We start from the raw sequence: 27997 nt of genomic DNA, 5'->3' as shown, positions 1-27997 counted from the left end.
TTTGAAGCACCATCCGACTGTGAAGACTTGATGCCACTGATAGTGATCTCATTATTTGATGTCCTTGGGTCACAGCCAAACACTAGTAGATATTTTAACTTAACTACATTATTTAGAAATTATAAAAGCCTATAGAATTTTGGTCTTGTATTGAAAGCCCACATTGACTTTGGGAACATTCTTGGGTTTGAATCAATTGTCAAAATGACTTTTTCCTTGACAGGGTGACTTTACAAGGACAGGAGAAAGGAAGTTAGCAGGAGTTATGAAAGATGGTGTTAACTCGGCAAATAGGTATTACCTGAATCGATTTAAGGATGCTTATAGGCAAGCTGTTATAGGTAAGGAACCTAAATGCCTTTCTTTCTTTAAAATTTGTCATTCCTCTGTGATGAGTGTTTTACAGAAACCAACTTCATTGACATAGTTCATGTTTTATAATATACTTGTTTTTCTATATTCATCATCTTACCCAAGAAATCAAATTCAAATTTTTACAAGACTCGAATTTGACGAATTTTTTAGGCTGAAGCAACAAGAGCAACCGCTCATTCCCATACATATTTGACAGGTTGCTGTTCATGCCACAGAAGGCAGAGTTGAGGTTTCTGGAGTATGGAATGAGGTAGCCTAAAACCTCATCAACTGAAAACCCCACATTCTATTTGTTTTTCCATTACTCAAGGCTGAGAGATGTAATGAGATGTCTTTCTTTCCCCCGTATGACATTTATCGTATGTTCTTGCTGTAGGCAACACACCATCCTTTCCAATAAGAATGAATGAACATAAGGGTATCAGATTTAGGGATTATCCTAACCAGTTCTTATCATTATTTGGAAGAGGAAATGGAGGGTAGCTTGCCTAGTGGAATTCATACGTTGGCATATTTTGTAAATTTAATTTGCATGAAAGTATTACCTCATAGGTTTAAAGTAAATGCAGAGCATATTGGATTAGATCCAAAGTAACAGCTTGTCCTATGGTCTGAGAATATTTTTTAAATCCTATTTTTAATCTGATTATTTGTCATACATGAAATAGTAGGGCCTCGTCACAGGCCAGTTAGGAATTTGAGATGTCTAGTGTAAAGAAGTTTGGTTTTTGCCACGCGTAGGGTGTGTGTTGACTGGAAAACAGGATTTCAGCAGTTTAATCAAGGAAAAATAAGATACCTTTCCTCCCTTGTTGGATCTAGCAGCTCAGTTATGTCACTGCAGACCCAGGCTCTGTCCCTCTCTCACTCTGACCATCCATAGCATCAGCTTCACCTGAATCTTGAAGCTGGATTTCTTCAAAGGTGAGAGAGAGAGGCCAGTAGCAGTCTGGGCTTACTGCTTCGCCTTGTAAGGCCAGTGGTCGGCACCTCTGTCCCAGAAGCTGACAGTCTCGCTGTCCTGCCCGTCTGTGGGGAATGGATTACAGTGCTTCCTGAAGCTTGAGCTACATGCCACACCATGAAGAAGTTAGCTTGTCTGTTCAGATCCTATGCCCATTTTATTTTATTTTATTTTTAAATATTTATTTATTTTCCAGAGAGAGAGAGTACAAGCAGGGGGGAGGGGGCAGAGGGAGAAGCAGGTTCCCCACTGAGCAAGGAGCCTGATACGGGGCTTGATCCCAAGACCCTGATATCATGACCCGAGCTGAAGGCAGACGCTTAACTGACTGAGCCACCCGGGCATCCCTCTATGCCCATTTTAAAATCGGCTTGTCTTTTTGTACTGAGTTGTAGGAATTCTTTATATATTCTGAATACAGAATATCAGATGATTTGTAAATACTCTCACCCATTCTGTGGATTGTCTTTTCACATTCATGATCTTGCCCTTTGAGACACAAAAGTTCTTAATTGTGGTGATGGCCACTTTGTCGATTTTTCTTTTTTGTTGCTTGTGATTTTAGTGTCATATCTAAAACAAAAAACCCTAATCCACGATCACCAAGATTCATGCCTATGTTTTCTTATGAGTTCTGTTGTTTTAGGTCTTACATTCTCTTTTGTTTTTTAAAAATGTATTAGCAAATTAAGATGATGATAGATATTAACACTTTCTACTCTAGATTTGATGCAAGGCATTCCAGTGACAGAAGATCTTTATTCCATATTTACCAAGGAGAAAGAGCATGAAGCTTTGCATAAGGAGAATCAGAGAGGCCACCAGGAACTGATTAACCAGCTGTTACAAAGTTATATGAAGTTACTGCTGCCTGATGATGAGAAGTTCCATGGGGGCTGGGCCCTCATTGACTGTGACCCCAGGTGAGTTGGAGTGATGTCCTGGTAACTAATGGCACTTACATTTCTGATGCTGTTGTCCTAATTAGTACTAGTGGTCGTCCATAAAGCTGTGGGCATGGATGCGTGGTGCATGGCAGTTTTCAAATACAGGGCTGGTCACTAAGGCAAGCTGACTGAGGCCCTCACCTTGGGTGCAAAATTAAAGGGGCATTAAAACAACTCAGTAATGAAGAGAAATATTTTAAAGGAATATTTGATTTTTTAAAAACCCAAATTGTAGAACTACAGTTCACAGCTGGGCCTCACGCCCCTCCCAAATCTAGGTTTATTGTTTTAAGCACATACCAGTGCAGCAAGAAGTGCGGTGATGCCATTTACTTTGGTTGGTTGTAAAGTATCCAGGCCTTTCACAAAATAAATAGGCCAACTAATGCTCAGCATATTTTAAACAAAAATCAGTTTCAAGTCATTCTTCAAAGTGAACGGCAGGATCTAAATTTATTCACCAGATTGAATGTTTGCTTCTAGGCTGAAATCCAACATTATAATCTTCACTATTATGAATCAGAAACATTGCAGAAAATTTTAGACCAAGCTCTCAGGATAAATGGCTCTATTTAGATTTTATCTTCTGTTACGTTTCATGTGATTTTAATAAAAGGGGCATAAAACAAGCTTGAAAGAACAACTGAATGCAAGGTAATAGATATATATAAATAAAAAACAATATTGGCTTTAGGTTCATTGGGAAACCTTCCATGACTTTAATTTCATGGATTATTTCACTTTGATAATCAATACTTTATGTATGGATGCAATTTTCAGATTCTTAAGAGATGAGGTTTTCCTCACATACAAATTAGCAGAAAAATTCTATGCTCCTATGAGCCATTTGGTAAAAATTTTTGATTTATGTACCTTAATTTTTTTTAATAGCAGCAGTTCAACTTAATGCAGCACCCCAAGAAAGGTAGTACTTTTAATTCCCATTCAGAAATAACTGCAGGTTATTTTGCTTGCGTTTTAACTTTGCACTTGAGATTTTTAAAGGTGTTGTGATGGTCAGTATCATCTTCCTTAGATCAAGTATTTTTATTTCTACTTTGGAGATAATTGAAATAGGGAAAGACCAGAAGGTTTATTTCTAAAGCCGACTCCCATTTTGTAAGGTCACCTTGCACCTGACTTGATTTCTGATCCTGTAATTCTTCTGTAAATTTGGTATCCTGGATGAGGAGTTTCAAACTATTAAAGTGTGTTTAGCTGTGCTATTTAAAGCTTGCTACAAAATTGGGATAAGCACTCTTGTTCGAGTCTCTTGTTAGGAGTCTCTTGCATTTAAGAACAACATGTATAAAAACGCTCAGACGTCTTTCTGGAGACTGGGCTCACTGGCATAACCAAAATTGCTGTGTTGTACCAGTGCTGTATGTACTGAACCAACTCAGGGCTGAAACCAGATGGTCTCCTCTCCTAGGATCAGGTCTTTAAGAAAACTTGTTGGGTGGTTAGATTCCCAAATCCATAATAACTTCCCAGATGCCAAATGCCTACTCCGGTTTTCTCTTTTCTTCATTCACGATGAAATACTTCTCTTTTGTTCTGATTTTGTTCGATTCCTACCCCTCTCTAGTGCCTAGCAATCGAACTCCTCGTTTTTCTTTAAGCCTGCACTATACGATTTGACTTTCTGATAACTGGGAGCCAGTGATTGTGTTCTGTTCATCTTCTTTGGGAAGGCTCCTCCTGAAGCATAACTTAATGGATAACACATGCTAGACAGCAAGGTCACTGCATCCTTCCCTTTGCTTGGTGGCCTCGTTTGGGTTATACAGGTGAGGAGCGCTTTCCAAAAAACAAACAAACAAACAAACAAACAGACCCTTCTCTTTTTCACTGCAAGATAAGCTTTTGCATTCCAGCACATTATCACATTTTTAGCAAGTGGCGCTACCCCCAAAGATTACCAATGGCTATTTCCAAACAGTCTCATGTTTCATGATGGATGACGAAACCTTTCTGGGCCTTTAAGTTCATCTAATTCTGCACTTATTGCTGCCTTGTCTATAGGTCTCAACCTGGCCCAGGATTTACGTGCCTGATGATCATAGTCAGGGGAGTTAGTGAGCTCTACATATTCCTAATTCCAGAACGCTTCACGCTCCCAGCTCTGCCCCGGTGGGTCTCTGCCCAAGCTTTCTGCAGACTCTGCCTTGTAGTTCCATTTGTATTTTCTGGTCTACTTCTTCATGCCTTTGTTTTAGGATTGCTCTTCGCTCGAATTCTTCAGCCTTGGGCCTCTGGCTAAATCTCCTAATTTCCAATTTGTTCCTGGTTTCCCTGCCTCTCTTCTTCACATGTCACCCCTGCAAGATGTTATGTCTTCTCATTCTTTCTTAGATGGGCTACTGCTAAGTTTTACTGTGAGCGAGTCCCTTTGCCTGTTTTACGTGCCAAAGCACATTCACCACCGCCGTCATCCTCCTCTTCCTCATGGTTGCTGGTGGCCAAAAGGGGCCCGTCATGGAGTCATGGAGTCACGGACCTGATGGTACCTTTTGACCATTGTCCTATGGGGCACGGAGAGATTCTGCAGACTGTCCCATCGGCTTCGATCTCATTGGCCGAGCTGCTGTCTGCCCTCCCGTCTTGGTGCTAACACGGAGCAGTGCCTGGTGGAGAATGGTTCTGTGTGCTGTCTTTTCAGTACAGACACTAACTTGGGTCTAAGGAGGAATGGGCAAGGAGCTTCATCGCCAAACAGGACAATGGGAGTGTCTGAGGAAGTGATGTATTGATTCTCAAGAGGAGGGGAACAGACTTAGGGCATTTGCCTGTGGTCTGCTCCTGGGTGACAGGGACAGACTATGTGGGTCTGAGACTCTCCACTCTGGTCTCAGAAGGATCTCCTCTAAGGTTGACCATACCAGAAGTGGTTGCATCTGACAATGGCTGAGGTGTTAGCGCTTGCTAGTCTTTTTCTTGCCTCTTGTGTTTCCCACTATTACTGTTTTACTAGAAACTACTGCCTTTGAAGCTGTGAGACGAGATGATGTGGATGGAGTAGATAATGAAGCTGATGCTTTGGAGTCAGTGACTCTGAAGGTCATGTTTTGGCTTGTTGGCTTGGAGAACAGGCTGGATAAGGACCTGCCTGTCAAGAGTCTTGGTATGTTTGTGGTAATGGGAGACACTTCGCCACCCTGTGGCTGGCCCCAGTCTTGGCCCCTTTGGGATTCACAGGTGATCTGGAGCCTTAGATTAGGGCTCTAGAGGAGCTGGAGCAGGAATCAGCATTGTTTCAGAACAGTCTTGTCTTCTCTTCTGCCTTTTATTCCAAAGGAGATGCTTTTTCAGATACAGAATTAGTACCATCTTCAGATTCACTACATTTTTCTCTCAGGTGGATTGTTCTCTCATGGGTATCATGTGTCCATTGGAATCTCTTTAAGAACCCTCCTAGTTAGCTCCTCTCTACTTTGTCTTGTGGTTGCCATCCTTTCTAATACTGCTAAAATTTCTTTAAAATTTTAGAACCACCTCGCCACTGGTATTCTTCATTTGCAAAGCTTGAAGATCTTCCGGATGGTGGACAGTTTGTCCCTGAAGGGAGATGTTTGGAAACTGGCTCTTTGGCTAGCTGAGTTGCTACAGAACCTTTGTACAGGCTACCAGCTGAGCCAGAGCAGTGGACCAGGCAGACCTTGATGCAGGACAGGGAGAGGCAGCTCTGGGAATGACTGCGCCAGCTCAGGTGCTCAGCCAGCCAGCCAGCCATGGGGCTAGGGGTCTTCACCAGTTGGTACCTGTCTGCCTCAGCCATTCACTCCTGGGTTCTGTGTGTGTTTTTAAAAACACCTTTATTAAGATATAATTCAGATGCCATATGATCCATCCATTTAAAGCATACAATTCAATAGCTTTTAGTATATTCACATTTTCATTATTCCAGAAGCAAGCCCTGTACCCACTAGCGACCACTCCCTCTTCTGTCCCTGTGCCCAGACAGCCACTAATCTAGATTCTGTCTCTATAGATGTCTCTGTTCTGGACATTTCATATAAATGGCATCATGTAACATGTAACTTTTTGTGACTGGCTTCATTCACTCAGCATCATGTTTTCATGGTTTGTACATGCTGTGGCATGTATCAGAACTTCATTCCTTCTTACAGCTGAATGGTATTCCGTCCCGTGGAGATAGCACATTTTGTTTGTTTTCTTCCATGGCTGGGCATTGAGGTTGTTTCCAACTTCTGGCTATTGTAAATAGTAATACTCTGAACAGTCATGTATAAGTTTTGGTTTGAACACCAGTTTTTATTTGGGGGTACATACCTAGGAGGGGGAATTGCTGGATCATGTGTAATTCTGTGGTTTTGAGAAACCATCAAGCTCTTTTCCACAGTGACTGCACCATTTGACATTCTCACTGGCCGTGTATGAGGGTTCCAATTTTTCCACCGCCTCACTAAAACTTGCTTTCCTTTTTTTTTTTTTAATTGTACTCCTCCTAAGGGGTGTGAAGTCGTATCTCACTGTGGTTTTGATTTGCATTTCCCTACTGACAAAGGATGTGAAGGATTTTTTCTTGTGCCTGTTGGCCATTTGTTTATCTTCCTTAGAAAATGTCTATTGAAATCCTTTGCCCATTTTAAAAACTGGGGTCTTTTTGTTGTCGGGTTGAGCTACGTGTTTTGATAAACTTTTACAGGGGTTAAGGTTGTAGAGGTGCAGGGTCGGATCCTATCTTTGTCTAAAACGCTGGTGTTTTGTTCATCATAGTTTGGAATTAATTTTGATTTTTTAAAATACTGCACTAAAAATTATCTTGATGGCTTGGTGTTTTTGACGTCCCCTTAAATTTTGCGCCAGACACTTGGCGCACTGCAGTCCCAGCCGCTTAACTCGGGCACAAAACCAGTTCCGGCCGCAGTTGACAAGTACGTAGCCCTGCCACGGCAGGAACGGCCCCCTCCTTGCGCCTCCTCTCCCCCCACTCCCGCACCGCCCCTGCGCCGCCCCCGAACCGCCCGCGGGCCTCCCCAGCTCCACCGCCGCTGCCTCTTCTGTTGCAGCCCTGAGCTCAGTTTGGAGCGCCCGCGGCCAGCCCCCGGCACAGAGGCCTGCCAGTCCCGGTCGCCCTCCCAACCCCAGCCCTGCACCCCGTTGCCGCCAAAGCGCTGGGACCTGAATGACGGGTGCCTGGGGCCGCACTGCGGGTGGCAAGAGGAGCCTAAAAAGAGGAAGGACGCCAGGCGTCCTGCCCAGGCGCCCTGCGGGACCTCCACCAGCCCACTCTTTATTTTGCCCAGCTCTACTGAATCCGCTTCTTCTACCCCGAGTAGATGACCCCTTCACCCGTTTCAGTGGAGCAGCCACGCTGTTGGGCATGTGAGCGCAGGGGACAGACGCTCGCGGTGCCGCGGCCGCCCGCGTCCCTTCGAGCTGCGGTGACGGCCCCTCCCTGCCGTGGGCTCCGGCGGGGGTCCTGGGCACTGCGGGCACCTCGGCGCCCCACCCCTTCGCGGGCCGGGGGGGGGGGGGGCGCATGCGCGCTGGGTGTGTGCCGCGGCAGCGGGGGCGGCCGGAAGCGAGATGTGTCTCCTGGGCGGGGCTTGGCGCTGCAGTTGCCGCAGTTGCCGCAGTCGCCGCAGTCGCCGCAGGCGCGAGGCTGGGTGCAGGCGGCTCTGACTGAAGCTTCGACTTCTCGACGGACGGACGGACCGACTGACTGACGGACACCATGCCGCGCTCCCACAGGCCTCCGCCGACCGCCCAGCGGCCCACCAACGCCACCGGCAACGCCACCGGCAATGCTGCCGAGCCCAAGCCCGAAGGCGGCAGCCTGGCCACGACTTTCAAGATTTTTCTCCTTTTTGCAGGACTGATGGTTAAAGTTCCTGTGGGCTTGTATTTTTCCTGCAAATTGCTTCTTTTCCAGAGTCTCCTGTTAATGTCTCCTGACGACAGTGGCTTTTACGCGACCATTGTCGCGGTGGTGGGGCTGCATGTGGTGCTGGCGGTGTTTGTGTTCATCGTGTGGAAGGAGGGCATGCCTGACTGGCAGGAAAACAAGAACGAGTAGAGCAGCTCGGAAGCTGCGACCGCGGGGGGCGGGGGAGTACGGGGAGGGGGTCTTAATTTTCTCGTCCGTGTTGACAGTCGTGTCTGTTGTGCGCTTCAGGGGGAGGGTGGGGGGAGGGAATCTATTTACTGCCGCGGGGACTCCAGTGAAAAAACCGCGGGGTGGGGGGGGGGGGCTTTTCCCGACCGCCTGTTACGTGCCCAGTGCTTTTTGTTAAAGACATAGTGTTTGTGACTGAGGATCCTGTTGGACTGATGTAAATAGTACTGCCCAAATCGGAGGCCGGTTTGAGGCCACGCCGACTCGCAGAAGTAGACTCGCTCGCTTGCCGAGTATGTGTGGTGACGTCACCGCGGTGGCTCGGCGCGAGTGAGTACCGCGGCGGGAGGGGGCTCCGGGCCGCGTTGGCCAGGGCGCGGGTTTGGGGTCCGGCTGTGGGGTATTGCGCCCTGGCGTCTCGATCGCCGTATTTTTCGGTATTATTTTAGCTGAAAATCGAGGCGTATTTGTTACGTTAGATTAAGACCGTCCGAGGTAGGCTGAGACAAGGTGCCGCGGATGTAAATTACTGCGGGTTCAGATTTTGGTGCGTTTTTCTCCGCAGTAAGCATTAAACAATGATCTCATTCTGACGCAGTTGAAGGACGTGACTTCCATCGACAAATGATTTTCTTCCCTCCTGTTTTCCATTTGTTTTTCAGTAGCATTTGGTAAATCTTGGCAAATAGGTACGAAATTCTAAGGGAGCAATACCCGCTCGTACAGTGGAATTTTGAGACCAATATTAGAACGTAGATTAATTTCCACCTTTTGATTGGAAATTCATATTGATATTAGATGAATATTAGAAGCTTGAAGTTCACATTTTGCCTGCTTTATCTGTTGGTTATTTGTAGATTTTATATGTGGGCCATTTTTTTATTAGTAATCTTACAAAAATGTATATTTTGCTGTAGGTTTAATGGATTCATCAACACTTACCTAGTTTCTGACCCTTATTTTGATACTTGATTTGTGAGTGGAGGGAAAATACAGCAAAACGGACTTAGACTAAGGAAATGTTTACTCGTTCTGTAAAAGCCAAAAAATAATAAATCTGGACTAAGAAGGATACAAAGTGGTTTGGGCTTGGTCTCCCCCTTTTTGCACCTAAATGTTCTAATTTTTTTCCCCCAAAAGATGCATTCTACACATGTGTAAAAATATCCTTAATGTGAAGTTACGTCTTGTGAGATAATCTATACATTTTCTCCCTTCTGAGCCTGAGGGTTTTCCTTTCTTCCCAGTCCCCTGCCCCTGCAAATTGTCTTGTTTTCCTGAGTCCTCACACCTCCTTGCCCAGCACTCTGAGAAGGGCCCTCTCCTCAGCTACTGTCCTTTCCTGACACCTACTCCCCCTCCAGATGGACAGATTGTATACATCTGACTTTAAAAGTAGGACTCACTGATTCCCCCCCCCAACCAATCTTTAAGTGGTTCTGCTATAGAAATAATTTTGGTGAGAATGCAGATGAAAATGAAAATATTGAATTCCCTGTGTCCTGTTTAGCCTCATTGATGCCACTCACAGAGATGTGGATGTGCTGTTACTGCTTTCTAACTCTGCCTACTACGTGGCCTAGTAAGTTGCTTATTAATTTAAAGCTTTTAATTGTTCTTTAATATGAGTACATTTCCTTATTAGAATTCATGACAACATTAAGAATCTGGTTTTGCTATATGGAACTTCACTGAACTTTATATAACTGTTACATCACTGTTCCTCTTATTACAGTTTGAAAGTGTAATTTTAAGAGTTGTAATCAGTGTTTATATAATATTCTTTTAGCATTTAGTTTATTTCCTATATATTTTCCATGTTTTGATGTACTCCATATCCTTTCATTGTTAATGTCTATACATTTTTTATTACTATCCAGTATACATTTCCCTACTGTTTTAGCGCTGATACTTCCATTTTATTTCTATTAGCAATGATACAGTTGTCTTTGCGCAGATAATTTTGTGCACATGCATGCACACACATGCTTCTCTTTGGTTACAAGAGTATGATGAATTCTAATAATTGTGTGGTTTATTGCCAGATCTCCAGAAAGACTACTAATTAACAATGCCACTAGCAGAAATACAAGTACTTCCTCATTTGCCTTATCAAAATCAGTTTTTTTTTGGCCTTGTATGAACAGTCATCTTTTTAAGTCATTGGCCCAGGTGCCTATTGGCATTGATCATATGGATTTTTTATTCTTGATTTTGGACAGCAGGTTTATCTGCTGTGTTACTCACAAACACATACCTTCAGTATATGTATGTGTGTGTTTGCCTTTTAAGTTTTAGGTTTGTTGGTTTTGTTTTGTAAAAGTTTTTATAAAACAAATTATATTTTGTAATTGATTTTAGTGTAAGATCCATAAGCTGATTCTCCTTTAGCTACTGAACTACATATATGTTAATCTCATTTCATCTAGTTTTTAAAATGTTTAACTCTTTATCCCAGAGTGTATTGAGCCCTGGAAGATTTTACCTGCATAGAAGTTGCTACTATTATATCTCAGCCAACAAGCCAGATATGCTTTTGATTTTAATCTTATTTTTTTACTTCCTTTCCCTTTATCCAGTTATGATGATGAAGTTGATAAAGTAAACCAGTATCAACGACTAAGTCTAGAAGACCTGGAAAAAATAGAAATAGGTAAATTTTAACATGCTAACCAAGTCCTAGAAAGCAAATACGGTTCTCCCAAGAGTGGGCCACATTGTTTGAGCATTTCGACTTAATAGAACCAGAAAAGGATATTGGTATTGCAAGTAGTCTATTTCTTAGGACTCTCTTCTATTCTTTAGAGATCAGTGGTGGATGATAGAGTTTAATAACTATTTCTTTTATTACTTACCTTGTGAAGATTAACCAAGGATCAAGAAAGTTTAAATATTTGAGACTAAAGAGTTTTTATTTAATCAAACCAAACCATCTTATTGTGATGATTGTATTTTGTGTACTCGCATTTAGAATAAGAATGTGCTAAGTACCTGACCAATGAGTAAGTGTTAGTATTTCGAAGATACAGAAAAAAATAAATTTTATGTGAAAGATTGAACCATATTCATTTGGGTTTTAGGTCCTGAACCCACTCTCTTTGGTAAGCCGAAGTTCTCCTGCATGCGACTGCACTACAGATATAAAGAAGCAGGTGGCTATTTCCACACACTGAGAGCTGTCATGCGCAATCCAGAAGAGGATGGGAAAGGTAATGAAGAGATGACAGGGTTCAGTGGTAACTTGTGTGGGGACAGTACATACCATTACAAATGGAACATAGCTTTGTAATCTTAAAATAGCTACTCTGTCTCCAGAAAGCAGGGAACTTACTTGAACTGATCTAGCTTGGGGCAAGGGTGTCTGTAATGGGAAATCTCAGCGTGTTTGGTCATAGGGGTACTACGGCTTTTTCCCACCACATACGCTTCTCATGGACAGTGGTCAGGGAACATTCCTGTCTTGTTCACAGCTTTGCCTTAGCATCTAACACAGGACTAACACAGGACAAATGAGAATAAACTTTTAATTCCAATTGATTTGGCTCATTTGCCCTTTATTAACTCTTCTGTTAAAATTTGTTTTAGAACATTTTGAATTAGTGGGGAGAGTAATGAACAAGAAGCAGTTTTCTGTAAATTGTAGCAAATAAACTTGTATTTAAATTTAAGACCACAAATTTCATTTAGGGTTCTGAATTACAAGTGCTATTTTAGTATGTTTTTTGAGAAACTGGCAAGCAGTTGTATTTGGGTTTCAGATACCCTTCAGTGCATTGCAGAGATGCTGCAGATAACCAAGCAAGCCATGGGATTAGATGTACCTATAATTGAGAAAAAACTTGAGAGGTAAGTATACTACTTCGATTTTCTCAAGAATAAAGAATTATCCAAAGTCTTATTTCTTTAAAAGTATTTGCAAGATGGGGAGAAATCAAATTATGGTAATATATTGGTATTTAGACTGGGAAATGTCAAATTTCTGTGGCCATAATTTAAACAACTTTAAAACATACTGGCTTTTATTTTCTCTGTAAATGCCAGTGGGTTTTGAATTTAGGCAAGGAATGCCTATAAAGAGATTATTTCACATTAAAATTTGGATTTCCCATCTGATTGTTTCATGGCCCACATTCGACTAGAGAAGAGCCATTTGGTCACCTAGAGAAAAACTGTTCAGTCTTGTGTTAGTAGACAGAACCGTTTCAGTAGCTCTTTAACTTCCCTAATTTTTATGAAATATGCTCATGACCAGCAAGTCAAATATCCGTACTGACACATGTGGCAAATTGCAGTCACTTTTTCTTATAGCTGTCATGAGGGAATGCCAAATGAGAAAACCCTTTATTACATATCCCGTATCTTTTAAAATAATTGTAGGTAATCCACAGGAAACATAAGGAAACATTCTGCCCCCTCCCACCTGAATTCAGCCAAGTTGGAATGGGTGCAGACAGCTTTAAGATGCTGTAGATTCCCATCTATAGTCCGTGTTGGCTTGGCTGGTGTTTACGTTGTCGATGTAGTAGGCCTGCCCTAAATCATAGCCACTTGCCCCGAAAGTGACTGTAGTAGTCCCCTCCTCCCCCATCCACGTTTCAGTTAAGCTGTGGTCAGCGCTGCTCTGGGAGCAGGTGCTCCTCCTCTTGATGCTCAGTCACTTCATCTCACCGTGCAGCCATTTTATCATCTCACATCTTCACCAGAAGGGTGAGTACAGTGCAATAAGATAGAGGACATTCATGTAACTTTTATTTACAGTAGTATAAATTATTCCCGTTAATCTCTTATGCTCTATCTAGTTATAAATTAAACTTTGTGACAGGGCGCCTGGGTGGCTCAGTTGGTTAAGCGACTGCCTTCCGCTCAGGTCATGATCCTGGAGTCCCGGGATCGAGTCCCGCATCGGTCTCCCTGCTCAGCGGGGAGTCTGCTTCTCCCTCTGACCCTCCCCCCCCTCATGTGCTCTCTCATTCTCTCAAATAAATAAAATCTTTAAAAAAAAATTGACTTTGTCACAGGTTATATATGTATAGGGAAAAACATAGTACATACAGAGTTTGAGCCTATCCGTGGCTTCAGCTATCCGTTGGGGGGCTTGGAATATATCCCCCACAGGTTGAGGGGGGAAACTGCTGTTGTCTGAATTTTGGGTGTGGTGTTTTTCTTTTTAATTTTTAGAATACACAAAAATGCAGGTTGAGGCAACCATTGGGAGGCTTATCTCCCTTCCTCTGCTGCTTCCCCCTCCTCTGCCAGAGAGAATCCGGTTGAAGGAAACATGCAATAATAATGAACAAATCTAAAGACAAAGTTTTGATCCAGAAGAACTCAACATGATTAATCCAACTACTGTGAGGAGCTTCACAGAGTAGGATTACAATGGACAGATGTAGCATTTCCACAGGCTGGTTCTTCAGTGCACAGGCAGCTTGAGGACAGGACACGCAGGAGACTGCTTACCAGACTGGGGGTTAAAGTCACACAGCCAGGGCACCCCTCCCCCTCAGTGCCCGGGGACAGCTTGTCCATGTTTTAAAAGGATTCTGCTGCCCGATTGTAAACTACTACGCACTGATTGCTTCAAAGACTTAGTACCAAAAAGAATAAGATACCTCATTAATCATCTTTTAAAGGTGATTATATGTTGAAATTTTGTATATACTAGGTTAAATAAAATCAAAATTTCTATTTTTAATATGGCTAGGAAAATTTAAAACTACATCTAGCTGATATTTCTATTGTACAGTACTATTCTAGCATCAACTCCACGGGACTATCTGATTTTACCAATTAGCAGTGCACGGTTTCAGAAATTGGGCCCAATTAAAGTAACAGCTTTCACTTACAGTAATTGGAACTGGTATATTGGATTTCAGAGGGAGTTAACTTTTTTCTCTTCTAATTTGCAGGAAGAGCAGTAAACCTCATGAAGACATCCTTGGCATCAGATCTCAAAACCAAGGCTCTTTGGCACAGGGAAAGAATTTTTTAATGAGCAAATTTTCATCTCTAAATCAAAAAGTGAAACAGACCAAATCTAATGTAAATATTGGCAATCTCCGAAAGCTAGGACACTTTGCCAAACCTGAAATGAAAGTTAACTTTCTAAAACCAAACTTAAAAGTGAATCTTTGGAAGTCAGATAGTAGTCTTGAAACTATGGAAACCACAGGTGTGATGGATAACAAAGTCCAGGCAGAGTCGGATGGGGAAATGTCTTCAGAGAATGACTCCTACCACTCTGATGAATTCCTTACAAATTCCAAGTCTGATGAAGACAAACAGCTAGCTAATTCTTTAGAGAACGTAGGGCCAACAGACTATGTTCTTCCTAGTTGTGGTATTATTGCTTCAGCACCTCGGTTAGGCAGTCGGTCCCAGTCCATTAGCAGCACTGATATTAGCATTCATGCTCCTTCAGAGATTGTTGCTCATGGAAGTGCGTCTGGAAAAGGCCATGAGTCTCCTATGAAGAAAAGTCCTTCTGCTGACAACATATACATATTGACTGGCTTTGCCAAGCCTATGGATATTTACTGCCACAGATTTGTACAAGATGCACAAAACAAAATGACCCAGCTGTCAAAAACAGGGTCTGTTTGTCAGCAGGCTAGTGAGGGAAATCAAATGGCCAATCAAGCTTCTAGTGAAGAAACACAATTGGAATCAACAGAACAGATACCTTCCCGGCCGTCTCAATTAGATGTGTCTTTTTCTGCAACAGGTCCCCAGTATTTGTCAGTTGAACCAGTGCATCCAGTTGTATCTCAAAAGACCCCTGGCTCTGGACCCAGCACGCTTGAATTTGAGACAGGGCTTCATGGAGCTCCTTCTCCTTCAGAGGGCGGTAGCAGCAGAGCAGTCTCTCCCTTTGCAAAGATTCGAAGTTCCATGGTCCAAGTTGCTAGTATTACTCAAGCTGGCTTCACCCACGGGATCCATTTCGCAGTGGCAAAGGTTCAGAAGAGCCCTGCAGAACCTGAAGGGGTTAATGAAGTCCAGCAAAATGAACTTAAAAATATGTTTACACAATGCCAGACACGAATAATTCAGATTTAGTTTTTAGCCACAAAGAATCCTATGGCTTTTATTTAATCCAAAAAGAGGTTTCACGTATTAGGCTATTTTAACCTGTATTGTCTTTGAAGCTAGGGATCACAAATTCTGTTTATCGGGAAAGGTTTTTAAAGGAGTCTGAAGCTGAGCAGATTTCCAGATTTGAGAGCCAGGACGACAGGAGTACGTCATCCTAGAAGGTGTAAACGTGAGTAGCTTATACACTACAGAGCAGTTGGTCTCTAAAAGTAATTTGGGGACAATTACTTTGAGACAGTAATAACCTGAACCTTTTGTGGAGTGGGGTAGGTAAGTGAAGTGTAGGAAGGAAACACATAAAGGATGAACGTGGACACACATTTAGGAGAAGAGCATTTTTCATAATTTGCCTTCTGTTTGTCCATTTCTGTGTAAATAAATTTGGTTTTTAGTGACTTTAGAGTGTTACTAGTATGAAGAAGCATTTGAATATTAAATTCTAGTTTAGTTTTGATGGCTTAACCATTCCCTATTAAGAGTTAATTGAGGGTTACTGGCATTACAGTCAAGAAAGGTATGCCCATTTGATCCTAATTTTCCCCATAGTCTACTTAAAATACTCTGCCCCTTGTACACCCCAAAGTCTAGAATTAAAACTGGTCACTCTAAAACCTGAGACACCGGATGTGCGTACCAGCACCTATTAAATTATTTTGCTGTTTTCAGGAATGGAAGACTACATTTACCGGATACTGGTAATTCTTGAAATGAGTGTTCAAATTGTAATTTTTTGCGGAGAAAGATTCCTTAACATCTTGTACAGACTGTAACTGAATTGTTGAGAATTTAGTCTGAAGCACAGTTGTACTAAAACTGACATGACTCTAACCCTGAACCCATGGAACAATGGCCTCAGAAAAGCCCCATACAAGAACGTTGCACATCTTATTCCAAACAAGTATTGGTTTGTCTGGTATCTTTAGAGCCTTACTCTGTTGAAGTGATTCTCAGCTAAACATTATGTCTGTTGTAACTTTGATAAGTATTTCCACATTGTTATTTATTAGTGGTATCTTTTTTTTTGAAGTGTCAAATCTTGTGACTATTTAAAATAAAATAACAGTTGTAATTTAAAGTGGCAAATGTGTATGAGAATTCCTTAATATTTTAAAGGTAATGTTGATTTCTAAATCAGATTTAAAAATTCGTAAATTTGCTATAACTGATCACTTGGGTCTCAGCCTTTCCAGTATTTTCCTCTTTTAAGTGATTATATGACTTTACAAATGAAGTGCATCGCAAACCATCAAATTTTAAACACTCAAACACTGAAACTAAATGTTTTATTCTGTTCTTAACTTTTCTTCTGGGTCTTCAAAGTATTAAAGTGTTGCACACGGGAGAGAAAATATAAGGTGATACATGTATCTTTAAGCTCCACGAAATTCCTTCCAAAGAGATTTTTGAAAACTAAAAAGAAGGTAACATTTAATTCCAGTCAGGGTACTGTGTTCAAACTTCACTGTCCAGTGTGTGAGAGCAAAGGAGAAAAGAAAGGGGGTTCTGAAGCCCACAGTTCCAGTCTCCTACCCAAGTGGGATGCCAGTAGGAGGACACCAGGCTGCACCACCTCCCACAGTAAGCTTTCAGTAAAGATTTCCCACCAGGAGGGCATGGGATCTTTTCCCACACATCATGGGATAAGTCTTACAATCATGAAAAACCACCCAAAGTACTAATAATTTGGGAAGTTTTGTTTATTTCAAAGAGGGTTTTCCTTTCAAGGGGACTTTTCTGCAAGACCAAGCAAATTATATACTTCTCTTTGGTAAATTACAATTCACATTGGCACAATAAGCACATGGTAACTAATCTACTCGAATTTTATCCTCACAAATCCAGTTGAGTCTTGATTTTATTTCTAAAAGGTTAAGGAAGTCTAGTCTACCAGTTATAAAAATGAAAACCAGTTAGAATTCTAAATATAAACAGATTACTTACATTAGTTTATAAAAATAGATTTGAGTTTAGGAAAAGTTAAACTAGTAATTTTCACTTCAGTTCATTAGGCATAATGAATTCCTTGGTTTTTAAGGCTAACCCTGTTTCCTTGTTTAGCAATGTCAGTGGGGGGGGGTGTGTGTGTGCCAAAAGAGCACTTACAGAATCATTTAACTGATCTCCTGTTTCCCACTAGGTAAGTTACTGCCTTAAAAAAGACACATTAATCTTCATACATAACACTGACAGCTTAAAAAAAGTAATGGTCTAAACTTTTCAAACATTCTTGATGCCACAATTATACTGTACTGTATTAAACTGCTTTCTAGGTATTGGTAATGATATTTTTGTTACTTTAAAAACTTTTACGTTAGGGGCACCTGGGTGGCTCAGTCGGTTAAGCATCTGCCTTTGGCTCAGGTCATGATCCTGGGGTCCTGGGATGGAGCTCCCATATCAGGCTCTCTGTTCAGCGGGGAACCTGCTTCTCCCTCTCCCTCTGTTTCTGTCAAATAAATAAAATCTTAAAAAAAAAAAACTAAAAACTTTTATATTAAATCTGTAACTGGTCTGGGAAAAACTTACCTATAGCTTTATTGGGTATTCCTGGGTTAGTAGATAAGTTCGTTGACTAACACATCTGGAACTAATGGAAAAACTTACACAAAAGTTTAAAATCCAATACAATCATCAAAGCAACTAAATGACAATTATTAGGAAAACAATTTAAAACTTTATTTTCTACAGAAGGCATATTTTAAAAAGTTAACTGTTTGCTTTCTTCCTATTTGGGCAAAACAACCTATCCTAGGACAGCATTCCCTTAAGTCCCATAAAACAGTGGTTCCCAAATGCACAAGGGTGAAATGAGGGGGAAAAAAAGGACAATGTAGTGTTTTTTTTCCAAAAAAGCTGTATTTATTCCATTTAAAGGACTCTCTTATTCGGAGACTGTCCTTTTATGAAAAAAAAAAAAAATGGTGATAATACAGTGGTTTCTTTCAGATTACTTGGCAAAATACACTGGCAACCCTGTCCCCCAAATTTTTGGAAATGTTACTGGTCCATGAAATCCAAAAGTCTGGGAACCACTGCCATGTAAAGACTAATTTTGCAGGTTATTAACAACTGTTAAGTGGAAAAAACTTCTGTGGTCAAATGTTTGGGAAATGATACTACAGAATTTCACAGTCATGTGAATTAATGGCAGCTATACCCCATTCCCCAAACTTGGACCACTAAACACATTCAGACCCACCATTAATTGGAAAGACATTGTAAAAATCTGAACTCCTCTGACTTTGGAATTCCAACAAATTTCTTCAAATGAAGTTGACATTAGCATTTCAACAGTCTGACCTATGACTTGGCTGAAACTAAGGAAATGGTATCAGCAACATTATCAATATTAAACTTTTAATATCAAATACATTTTTGTACATGTTACTAATTTATATAATTATAAAACAATCAAAAGCTCCATAAAATCAGTAAGGTAAAAGCCCTTACTGAATATTATATAAACTTCAGATGTTACCAGGCTTGATTTCAGGAAAAGTCATTGGTTTTTGATACAAAGTATCTACAAAACAATGTGGTATAAATGGTATTTGAATTTTACAATAATGTGGCTACAATCTGCCCACTACTCTCCTAGCTGTCAGATCTTTAAAGTTCATTTCCATTCACACATTTCTGCTGTTGAAGCCTGGTTCTTCTTAAAGACTCTAGCTGCTTTGCTCTGAGCCACCGCTCTCTTGACAGTGTGGTCTGACCGGCACTGAGAGACAGAAACCTGGCGTGAAACACAGAAACGGATTTAAGTCTAGACCTAGGAGAGGACCTAGTTCTTTTTCTTTCTTTCTTTCTTTTTAAAGAACCTAGGAATACTGGGTTAGGGGTCGAGACCATCTGGTAGCTACATACAAGTCAAGAGCCAAGTTAGACTTCCACAGAGGGACCTTTGAAGTTCAGAGACAAAAGGCAAGCCTGTTCCACTGGTCACGGGCCAAACACAATCCCCCTTCACTATGCCCTTTCACAAGGTATTTTAAAGGAAAAGCATTTCCACTGGTAGAAATCTGCCTCAGTTACTCCTCTAAAAATTGGGAGGTTCATACAGAGCTTCCTAAAGCAGCAATTATGGACACGTACTACTCACCGAGCTACAATGAGCAACTGGTGGAGATCGTCAGCAGTGATGCTCTGAGGGTCATTCTTGCGCATTTCCACAAAGTCCTCTTCAACTGCCTGTACCAAGAGAGTAAGTGGACTGCAACACTACTGCTTATGAAGAAACGCTATGCATTATGTAGGGAGAAGCAAAGTAACATGGTCCATCGGCTGATGCGAAAATGAGGAAGTCAGCCCTGCTGCTCAGGCTTCTTAGGAGATGAGGCTAACGGAGCCACGCCTCACCTGCAGGGATACTGCTGCTGACAGACCTGGGGGAGGCCAAACATCTAGGTCCAGCAATGTGCACGGCCAACAGGGCAGGGTAATAATGCCAGCAAAAGTGGCAGAGTGAGGGAGGGCCACGGAAAATTCCAGTGAATTTTTATCCATTGAAGGGCACAAGAACACTAGCAAAAACTATCAGAATCTGCTTCTTCAAAAGTCTGAACATTAACCGGAATACAGGGAGCATTTGTTGAAGAACGAACACTGGGCTCTGAGGCATTTTAGTTTCCCTATCCGCCCCCACCCCACCCCTGCAGCCCTGAAAAGGGGCAGCCTGGCCATCACAAGAGAGGGTTCTTTCAAAGCACCATTCCTGAGATCTGTCATTCTCATGACTGGTGGTTTCCCGCGAGAAGCCACGTGCAAGGCTGTGTTTATTCGGCCTGACTCTGCTTACCCAGTGTGAACAGCCTCTTCTCCCAGGGAACTTAGCAAAAACAATCAGAAGCAATTACTGATCATCCTGGCTGCTTCACGCACTGGACAGTCGTTGGGGCAAATAGGCAGCTAACCAAAACCCTTAAAAAACTAGGAAAAGAGAACTTTTCTCCTCCCAAAAGCCCCCAAAGGACGATCTAGCTCTATCTCCCCAGGAACGCAGAAGGCCACATGCATGCAAAGGGGCGTGCACACCCTCAGAAGATCGGAGCAGGCCCTAAGCTATCCTGAGTGACCTCTGTGCAAGCAGAAAGAAGGCTGGGTCATAGCTGTAAACAGTTGCCAGAGTGTTCGAGGCCTGCCCCCATGGAGACACACGGCCCTTGGCTTTGACTGGGAGACCTGTTTCCAGGCATCTAAGGAAATCAAATTTCTATCTGATCACTGACTGAGCGAACAGGGCAGACACTCCAGGAACAGCATGCAAAGAATACATTTCACAGAGTTCATTCAGAAAAGCCACTAAGCAATAAGCCACAACAACAAACCCTAGGGAGAGGGAGGGTCCACCAGAGCAGAGAGATCCTATCATTTAAATATCCGGTTTTCAAAACAAAAATGAAGAGACACAGAAAGAAACAAGAACATCCGGACCCCTTCACTGGAAACAAAGAAGTCAACAGAAACAGTCCTTGAGGAAACCCAAATATTGGACTTGCTAGACAAAGACTTTTTTTTTAAGATTCACTTGAGAGAGAGGCGGGCACGAGGGCACCAGAGGTGGGGGGAGGAGCAGGCTGCGCGCCGAGCGTGGAGCCCGACGCGGGGCTCGATCCCAGGACCCGGGATCACGACCTGAGCCGAAGGCAGACGCTAAACGACTGAGCCACCCAGGCGCCCCTAGACAAAGACTTTAAATCAGCTCTTTAAGTGCATTCAAAGAACTAAAGGAAACCACATATAAAGAGCTAAAACAAAGTAGGAGAATGATGTCATACTGAATAAAAAATACCGAGAGAGAGATAGAAATTATTTAAAAAGCAAGTAGGGGGCGCCTGGGTCACTCCATCGGTTAAGCGTCTAACTCTTGGTTTCGGCTGAAGTCATGACCTTGGGGTTGTGGGAAGGGGGCACGGCATCAGGCTCCACGCTCAGCGCAGAGTCTGCTTGGGATTCTCTCTTTCCCCCCCCCGCCCCTCTTCCCCCGCTTGCTCATTCACTCTCTTTGAATAAAGTCTTTAAAAAATAAAAAGCAAATAGAAATTCTGAAGGTGAACAACATAACTGAGACTGAAAATTCACTAGGAACAAGGCTCAGCGTTGTGCAGCAGGCAGAAGGTCCAGCAAACGTGCAGAAAGGTCAACTGCAAATGTCCAGTGTGTGTAGGAGAAAGTCAAGGGAGGAGGAAAAATGAACAGAGCAGAGCCTCAGCGACTTGTGAGACACCATCACGTGTACCAACACTCACAGAGTGCTGGAAGGAGAGGAGGGAGAAAGGGGCAGAAAGAAATTTAAAGAAATAATGGTCAAAACTTCACCAAATTTCTTGAAAACTTCCCCAAGACGTGCATTAATCTGCACACCCAAGCAGCTCAATAAACTCCAGTAGGATAAACTCGAAGTGCTCCACACCCACGGACACATCACAGCTCAACTGTCCAAAGCCAAGGAAAGTCTTGAAAGCACAAGAGCAAATGACCCCAAGCCCAAAGAAGCCTCTCCTCAGAAACTAGCGGACTTCTCAGAGACCACAGGGGCCGAAAGACAACTGGAGGACATATGTAAAAAGTGCTAAAGAGCAAGTCTACAAACCAAGACCTCTACACCCAGTAAAACTAGTCTCCAAGAATGGAGAAATTAAGACATTCCCAGATAAGCAACAACTTAACAGGACTTGTCACAGCAGATCTGCCCTACAAGGACCATGGAGGGTTCTTCAGGCTGAAATGGAAGGACACCACGCAGTGACCCGAATCCACGCAAAGATGACCAGTAAAGGGAACGACATGGGTAAATATAAGAAGCAGTGTAAAGGTCTTTTTCCTTGTAACTTTTTCCCTCTGATTTAAAGACAGCAGCATATTTATTTCCCCCTGCCTCCATCCCCCCAAACCTCATCATTCTTTATGTTCCTACTTTATAGGTTGGTTCTCTGAATGTAATAAAGAACTTGATCCGAGTCAAAAAAATAAATAAAAAAATAAAAAAGACAACAGCATAAAACAAGAATTATAAATGCGTTGATGGTGCACCATAGACAAAAGACATACAGAGACCAAAGAGCAAACTTACCTCACCAGCAGTCACAGTAAACCTAAGGTGATTAAACCGTCTAAATCAACACAGGGAAATCGTTTCTTTGACCCCAAACACACCTTGGTTATCTCATCGGAGATGCTGTAATCCAGGAACCTCAGAAGGGTCAGGTAGATGCGGAACTTGTTCAGCACGGAGGGCAGCACAGCGGACAGAAGGCTGTCCATGTACTCCTCCATGTTTGGGGGGGTGAGCTGGGGCTGTAAGTGGATCTGGCAGTCTGCCTGGAGAGAGAACCAGGACACAGTATTTTCCAAGTTCCTAAATTAATCCGAAATTTCAGGAGGAGGCTTTGTCCATATCAGGGGTGAAGGAATCAGGAGGTCACTGGGGGGAGGTCACTTTTTAACATTAATTTATAAGGACCGTGACTCCCTCAGTGATAATTACAAAAGCGAGCCTTTCTTTGGTTATACTTACACATCCTCAACAGGATGAGTAAACACATAAAAAGGTAGCCAACCTCTAAAAAACAGCTAATTAAAATGTTTTCAAGGTTTCTTTAATCCTGGAATATGTACTCTATGTCTTACTGATCTGCCTTTCTAGAAACCACATAAAGCAAATCACACTTTCCCGCAGAAAACTTACACATGGGCCACACTAGTGAACACCAGTTTACAGAGAAACTATACACCTTTTAAGCAACTGGGCGTACTTCTCATCATGAAGAAACTCAATTAAAAGCTCTCTTCATCAGTCACTCTAATGATTTACCAGAGCATTTCACCATAAAGCATAAAAATAATTACCATGTCATCAGGAACATTTTAAAAGGAACTCTAAAATATTTCTCACATAAGATTGACGGAAAACAATGGGACCGAGGCATTAAGAACGAAGGTCTAGATGTGAATCAGACAATTTATAGACAGCTTCTACTTTCTATGCCTGGGTGTGGGGGTTGCTGCCACCAACACCTTCCCTTCGCTTGTCTTGTGATTTGCCGTATCTGGTTCTTCACAGATAGTTTTTCATCCTCAAGGCAGGAACAAAATAATTAATTCTCTTACTGATAATCAGCAGCCCCAATTTTGAAACAGTTTTAACTTCTCAATAATAAACTATACCAAGAAACAAAAATTTAGGTATCTTTCTAATGTAACCTCCCTGCATCTTAAAATGTCTCATCATACCGGTAGGAGTGATCTCCCCTCCGAAGTAATAAAAACATTAATATTGCAGGGGAATTCCATCTGGTGGTAACTGAAGTCATAATCCACCTTCTGCCAAGTTATTAGGTTGCTGAGGGCAGTCACATTATGAACACCTAGAAAATAAAAAATAATAATTTTTTGGTTACTTGATTTTAATCACTTAAACAAACTGGTTTTACTGACGCTATGTAAGACATGAGGTTTCTACTGCTTTAAAAAAAAAAAAAGTATCTCAGGCACTGTTCAACTTTCTAAGCTAAATGTTCACTACGAGGCTTCACAGACAATACTGGTCAAGCCAAACAAATGTATTTTGGGGCCAAGACCCCCCCCCCCAAATCTAATCTAGCATCTGGTATGCAACTGGGCACAAGACAGGTTTCCAGTAAGTACAATCACTTTCTATGTGGTGTGTTCCCAGGTCTAGAACAATACGGTAGAACTGATTATTGATTTTTATACTCACCTGTGCCTTAAGGATACCCCGTCCACACTATTTTTTCTTCTACCTTTACCTCTTGAACTTACCGCCAGCAAAGGGTCTTCTCAATCCTCATCTGAGCACAAATAAAGCAGTCCGCTTCCTTACCATTTTAGAAAAGTTCCCATAACTAAAGTTACTTCAAACCTTCCAACCTATTTTTTTTTTTCAGAGATTCTTCGAAAAACAAATTTTAAACTTCACATTGGGCAGTAAAAAATGTTTTACTAGATCTTCTCTACACTTTTCTTTTTAGCTAACATAGGACTGAAGGCAAACTCTCCTCCCTCCTCAGCCTCTCCAGGGCTCCTTGTGACGTCCCTGTCCCGTCCCGGTGCTACCGTCACACTATGACAAAATGCAGCGGAGGTACACAGTCTGTAAGTTTCTAATCCCCACATTATACCAATCCACACGGCACGCCTCGATCTTGAATACTTGTGAAATGTGAGGGTATCTCGGACCGGTGGTTCTTTACAAGGCACCACCGAAGCTGCTTTCACGGCGGGTTGGACACGAAGGGGGACGGCCCGTTCGTACCCGGTGTGTCCAGCTGCCCTTGCTCTAGGAGAGTTTCGTCAACCACAAGGGAAGTGTTGCTCGGGAGCTGGAGGAGCCCGCTGACCAGGCGGTTGGCTGTATAGTCTTTGTGGGGGATGAATTTCAAACGGTTCATGTTCTCTATAGTCATCTGCAGACGAAAAGACTGCAAAGAGAAATTTTTTAATGAGCAAGGAGCAAAGGTTCCCTGTTTTAAGAAAATACATATTTGGGGTTAAATACTTTCCATATGTGTATAAGGAAAGGTCTTATCAATTTCTAAGGATGTAGTTTCATGGCTTCTTGAGCTCTTAAAGCAAAAATCTTACAAAGACCTTAAATAATAAACCTACATCTTAAATAAGAATCGCACTAACTCTATGGGCTGTTTTATTCTCAACTGTTTTATTCAGTATTCTTAAATAATTTCTATTTTACCAGCGAACCAGAAACGAATGACAGATACTTCAGATACATTTACCAAATATTCAAAAAGCTTAACTTCTTTTACCTACCACGACCACAGGCTAGCAAAACAGAAAATATTTATTAATTCAAGATGGGGAAAGAAAAGCTTAATTTTCTTCGGTGCTCCTCGAATTAAAATCACATTCATCAGGCACCCGCAGACCAGGAACAAACTGTCCCAAAGGGAGTTGAGGAACAGAGCACACTAAGCCGGGCCCAGGCATGGCGGGTCCTAGAACGTGCTGCAGGCTGCCTCGTCTGATCTTAGCACGGGATCTGTTAGACCCCTCTGCACCCACTCTGCCTCCCCGTGCCCACCAAAGGCCCTCTGCACCCTGCTTCACACTCCACTCTCCCTTCCTATCACTCCAGCCTAAAAAGAAGTATGTGTGGTAAGGGTGGAGACCGGCATTGGGGAGAAGGGTGCTGAGGAAGAGAGAACTTTCAGAATTTACAGGATTACTGTACTGTGGCTCAGTGATTCAAAGAAAATGGGCAGAGGGCTGGGACCACATTATAGACAGAAGCAAACAAGCCCTACAGAAGCACAGTCATCAGAACACAAGGGAGCCTACGGCAGGGTCTAGCTCCACGAAAGCAAAAGTAGGTCGCTCATACCGAACCCACCGTGAAAACTAAACAAGATATGAACGTGCCAAGTGTTCAGAAAGAGTTTGGCACTAGACATAAACACACAAGAGGAATGGAAGGGAGTGGATATGGGAACAATGAAAAAGTTAACACAAGCTCACTACGAAGCGATGCAAAATGAAAAGATCAAAAAGGAAATACCTCCCACATTTGACTTTCACATTTAAAATGTAACTCGTGTCCTAAGTAAGTAAGTGCGCTAGGCAGCTGCTCGGACTTCACCCCCTTCTCCCCAGAATCATTCCACACCAGCCGCACCGGCCCCTGTGCAGCGTGCCTCCAACCTGCCGCGCACACTGCTGCCTCAGAGCCCCCGTGCCTGTTCTGCCGTCTCTCACAGGACGGACATTCCCCCCAACAGAGCCAAGTGGCTTGCCCCCACCTGTGTCAAATCTCTCCCCAAATTCCCAGAAGGGGAGACCTTCTCTGACCACACTGTATACATGAGCAACTCCACCCTAGTCCAGCGCACCCTAGTCCCCTTCTCCTGGGCCTTAACTCTTCTCCCATGGCACTTCAACGACGTGTTCTGTTATGTCTCCCACAATCATCTAAAATCTGACTATTCCAGTAACTCCCAAAATGTGGTCCAGGGAACTCCCAGGGAGTTATCGATTCACTTTTATGGAGTCCACGCGGTCAAAATCATGCATGGATAAAAGACTCATTTGATATACAAGACAGAGAATTTATTACAGCAGAGAACAAAAAGTTCACCGAGGAGATTACAGGCTTCACACTTGCAACTATCCTTCAAGAAAACGTCAGGTGGGCAGTTTTAGTCTGGTATCAAATCCCCACAGTTATCCAAAAAAGGCCAGCTTTCCTTCATATACTTCATTCAAAACATCCTATTACAAGAGACTGAATGCAGAAACAGATTTGACAATCCAGCGGTCTATTAATCCAGATATTAAAGAGATTGGGAAAAATTTAAAACCACGTCACTTTTATCACTAATGTTTTTTGAATTAGGAAAATAGCTACTGTTTCAAAAATACTTTATGTTCCTATGTAATTGATTTATTTTCATGAATATTTTAGTATATTTTTAGTTTTAATTTCTACTATGGTACACTGGCAATAAAAACAACCCAGATAAACTACACCTCTTCGAGTCTTCAATAATTTTTTCAGAGTGTCAAGTGAGTAAAGGAGTGAGAAATGTTGGTCTGTTTGGTCCACTGCTGTTGAAGGGCCTGGAAGAGGGCTAGCATTTACCCTCCAATGACAGGGTCACATGAATGATCTATTTTAACCTCTTAAATCTCCAAAATAAGAAGTGATCAGCATTGCCAGTCACATGCTCATTCCCAATGTCTCACCACCACACAAACCCTGCATTCCACACGCCCTGGCAAACAAGGCAGCTCAACTTTCCAAACAGGAATTAAAACTAGGGCAACGGAGATAAAGATCTTTATTACCTCAGCTAAATGAATTATGCTCCTGTAATTAAGGCTTAAAGATTTAAGATTTTAATGCACACAAAGGATAGATACCAAGTTGTACAAATTGGCATCAAGAGAGAGCATAATTTTAAGGGATTTACTTGCAATCGTGCCATTAGAGTCACAGAAATTTGTGCTAAGGCAATAAAAGTGAAATGTTTAGGGGTGAGTATGTAAATTATGGAACCTGGCAGCCTTTGTTTCCCCTTAATAAGATCTATTAAAATCTCAAATCTAAATACTTGGGTTGAACAAAAGACAATTAGATGGATTTTTAAAGTGGGCTCAGGTTTCTTCTTTTTTTTAATTTGAGAGATAGAGCAGAGCGAGTGAGAGAGAACACAAGTGGAGTGAGTGGGCAGGGGCAGAGGGAGAGGCAGAAGCAGGCTCCTGAGCAGGGAGTCAAATGTGGGGCTCGATCGCAGGACTGTGGGATCATGACCTGAGCTGAAAGCAGACACTTAACTGACTGAACCACCCGGGTGCCCCACTGTGTTCAGATCTCTAATAAATATTTATATGGATCTTACTGCTGGAACAAGATGTTGAATAATCCGGTATAAGTGTTCTGTGAAGGTACTATTCCGTGGGCAACCACTCAAGTTAACTGTGAATTTTCCCAGTGGAAGAACATCTCTTCTTGTATACCTAGAATAAAAAGATGCCAGCCAGTAAGATATTCAGGTGATT

At 42.3% G+C, this 27997-nt stretch overlaps 3 protein-coding genes across 18 annotated transcripts in view; 2 read left to right on the top strand and 1 right to left on the bottom strand.

Annotated features, from left to right (window-relative positions):
- The window catches only part of INPP5F (inositol polyphosphate-5-phosphatase F), an 81220-nt gene extending 64682 nt beyond the window's left edge, over positions 1–16538 (top strand). For 3 of the 9 annotated variants that reach the window (XM_025881025.2, XM_073904107.1, XM_025881027.2), the window contains 7 exons: positions 224–341; positions 2064–2262; positions 9879–9950; positions 10948–11021; positions 11449–11577; positions 12127–12214; positions 14278–16538. In XM_025881025.2, coding sequence (XP_025736810.1) covers positions 224–341; positions 2064–2262; positions 9879–9950; positions 10948–11021; positions 11449–11577; positions 12127–12214; positions 14278–15427 — 1830 coding nt within the window. In that variant the 3' untranslated portion in view covers positions 15428–16538. The other 6 variants (XR_012381629.1, XM_073904108.1, XM_073904110.1 and 3 more) reach the window with 6 other exon arrangements.
- On the top strand, positions 7894–8360 carry LOC112830861 (vacuolar ATPase assembly integral membrane protein vma21-like). Its single transcript, XM_025881037.2, has one exon. It carries the CDS (start codon positions 7988–7990, stop codon positions 8327–8329), a length of 342 nt encoding a protein of 113 aa, XP_025736822.1. The 5' UTR covers positions 7894–7987; the 3' UTR covers positions 8330–8360.
- Positions 15211–27997, bottom strand: part of MCMBP (minichromosome maintenance complex binding protein) — a 50012-nt gene continuing 37225 nt past the window's right edge. For 2 of the 8 annotated variants that reach the window (XM_025881032.2, XM_025881033.2), the window contains exons 11-17: positions 27838–27955; positions 24738–24903; positions 23696–23829; positions 22619–22783; positions 19566–19654; positions 17990–19199; positions 17146–17909 (exon numbers count right to left, since the gene is read on the bottom strand). In XM_025881032.2, coding sequence (XP_025736817.1) covers positions 19073–19199; positions 19566–19654; positions 22619–22783; positions 23696–23829; positions 24738–24903; positions 27838–27955 — 799 coding nt within the window. In that variant the 3' untranslated portion in view covers positions 17146–17909; positions 17990–19072. The other 6 variants (XM_073904112.1, XM_025881034.2, XM_025881035.2 and 3 more) reach the window with 6 other exon arrangements.

This window comes from Callorhinus ursinus, unplaced genomic scaffold (genome assembly GCF_003265705.2).
Source record: "Callorhinus ursinus isolate GAN/ISIS: 27379988/994484 unplaced genomic scaffold, GSC_fseal_2.0 scaffold20, whole genome shotgun sequence".
In the NCBI taxonomy this organism is placed as follows: Eukaryota; Metazoa; Chordata; class Mammalia; order Carnivora; family Otariidae; genus Callorhinus; species Callorhinus ursinus.
The sequence above is the reverse complement of the archived record's forward strand: the minus strand, read 5'-3'. Positions and strand labels throughout refer to the sequence as shown.

Excerpts from the sequence above, each read along its gene's own strand:
- LOC112830861 (XM_025881037.2), top strand. The coding sequence starts at position 7,988 with ATGCCGCGCTCCCACAGGCCTCCGCCGACCGCCCAGCGGCCCACCAAC.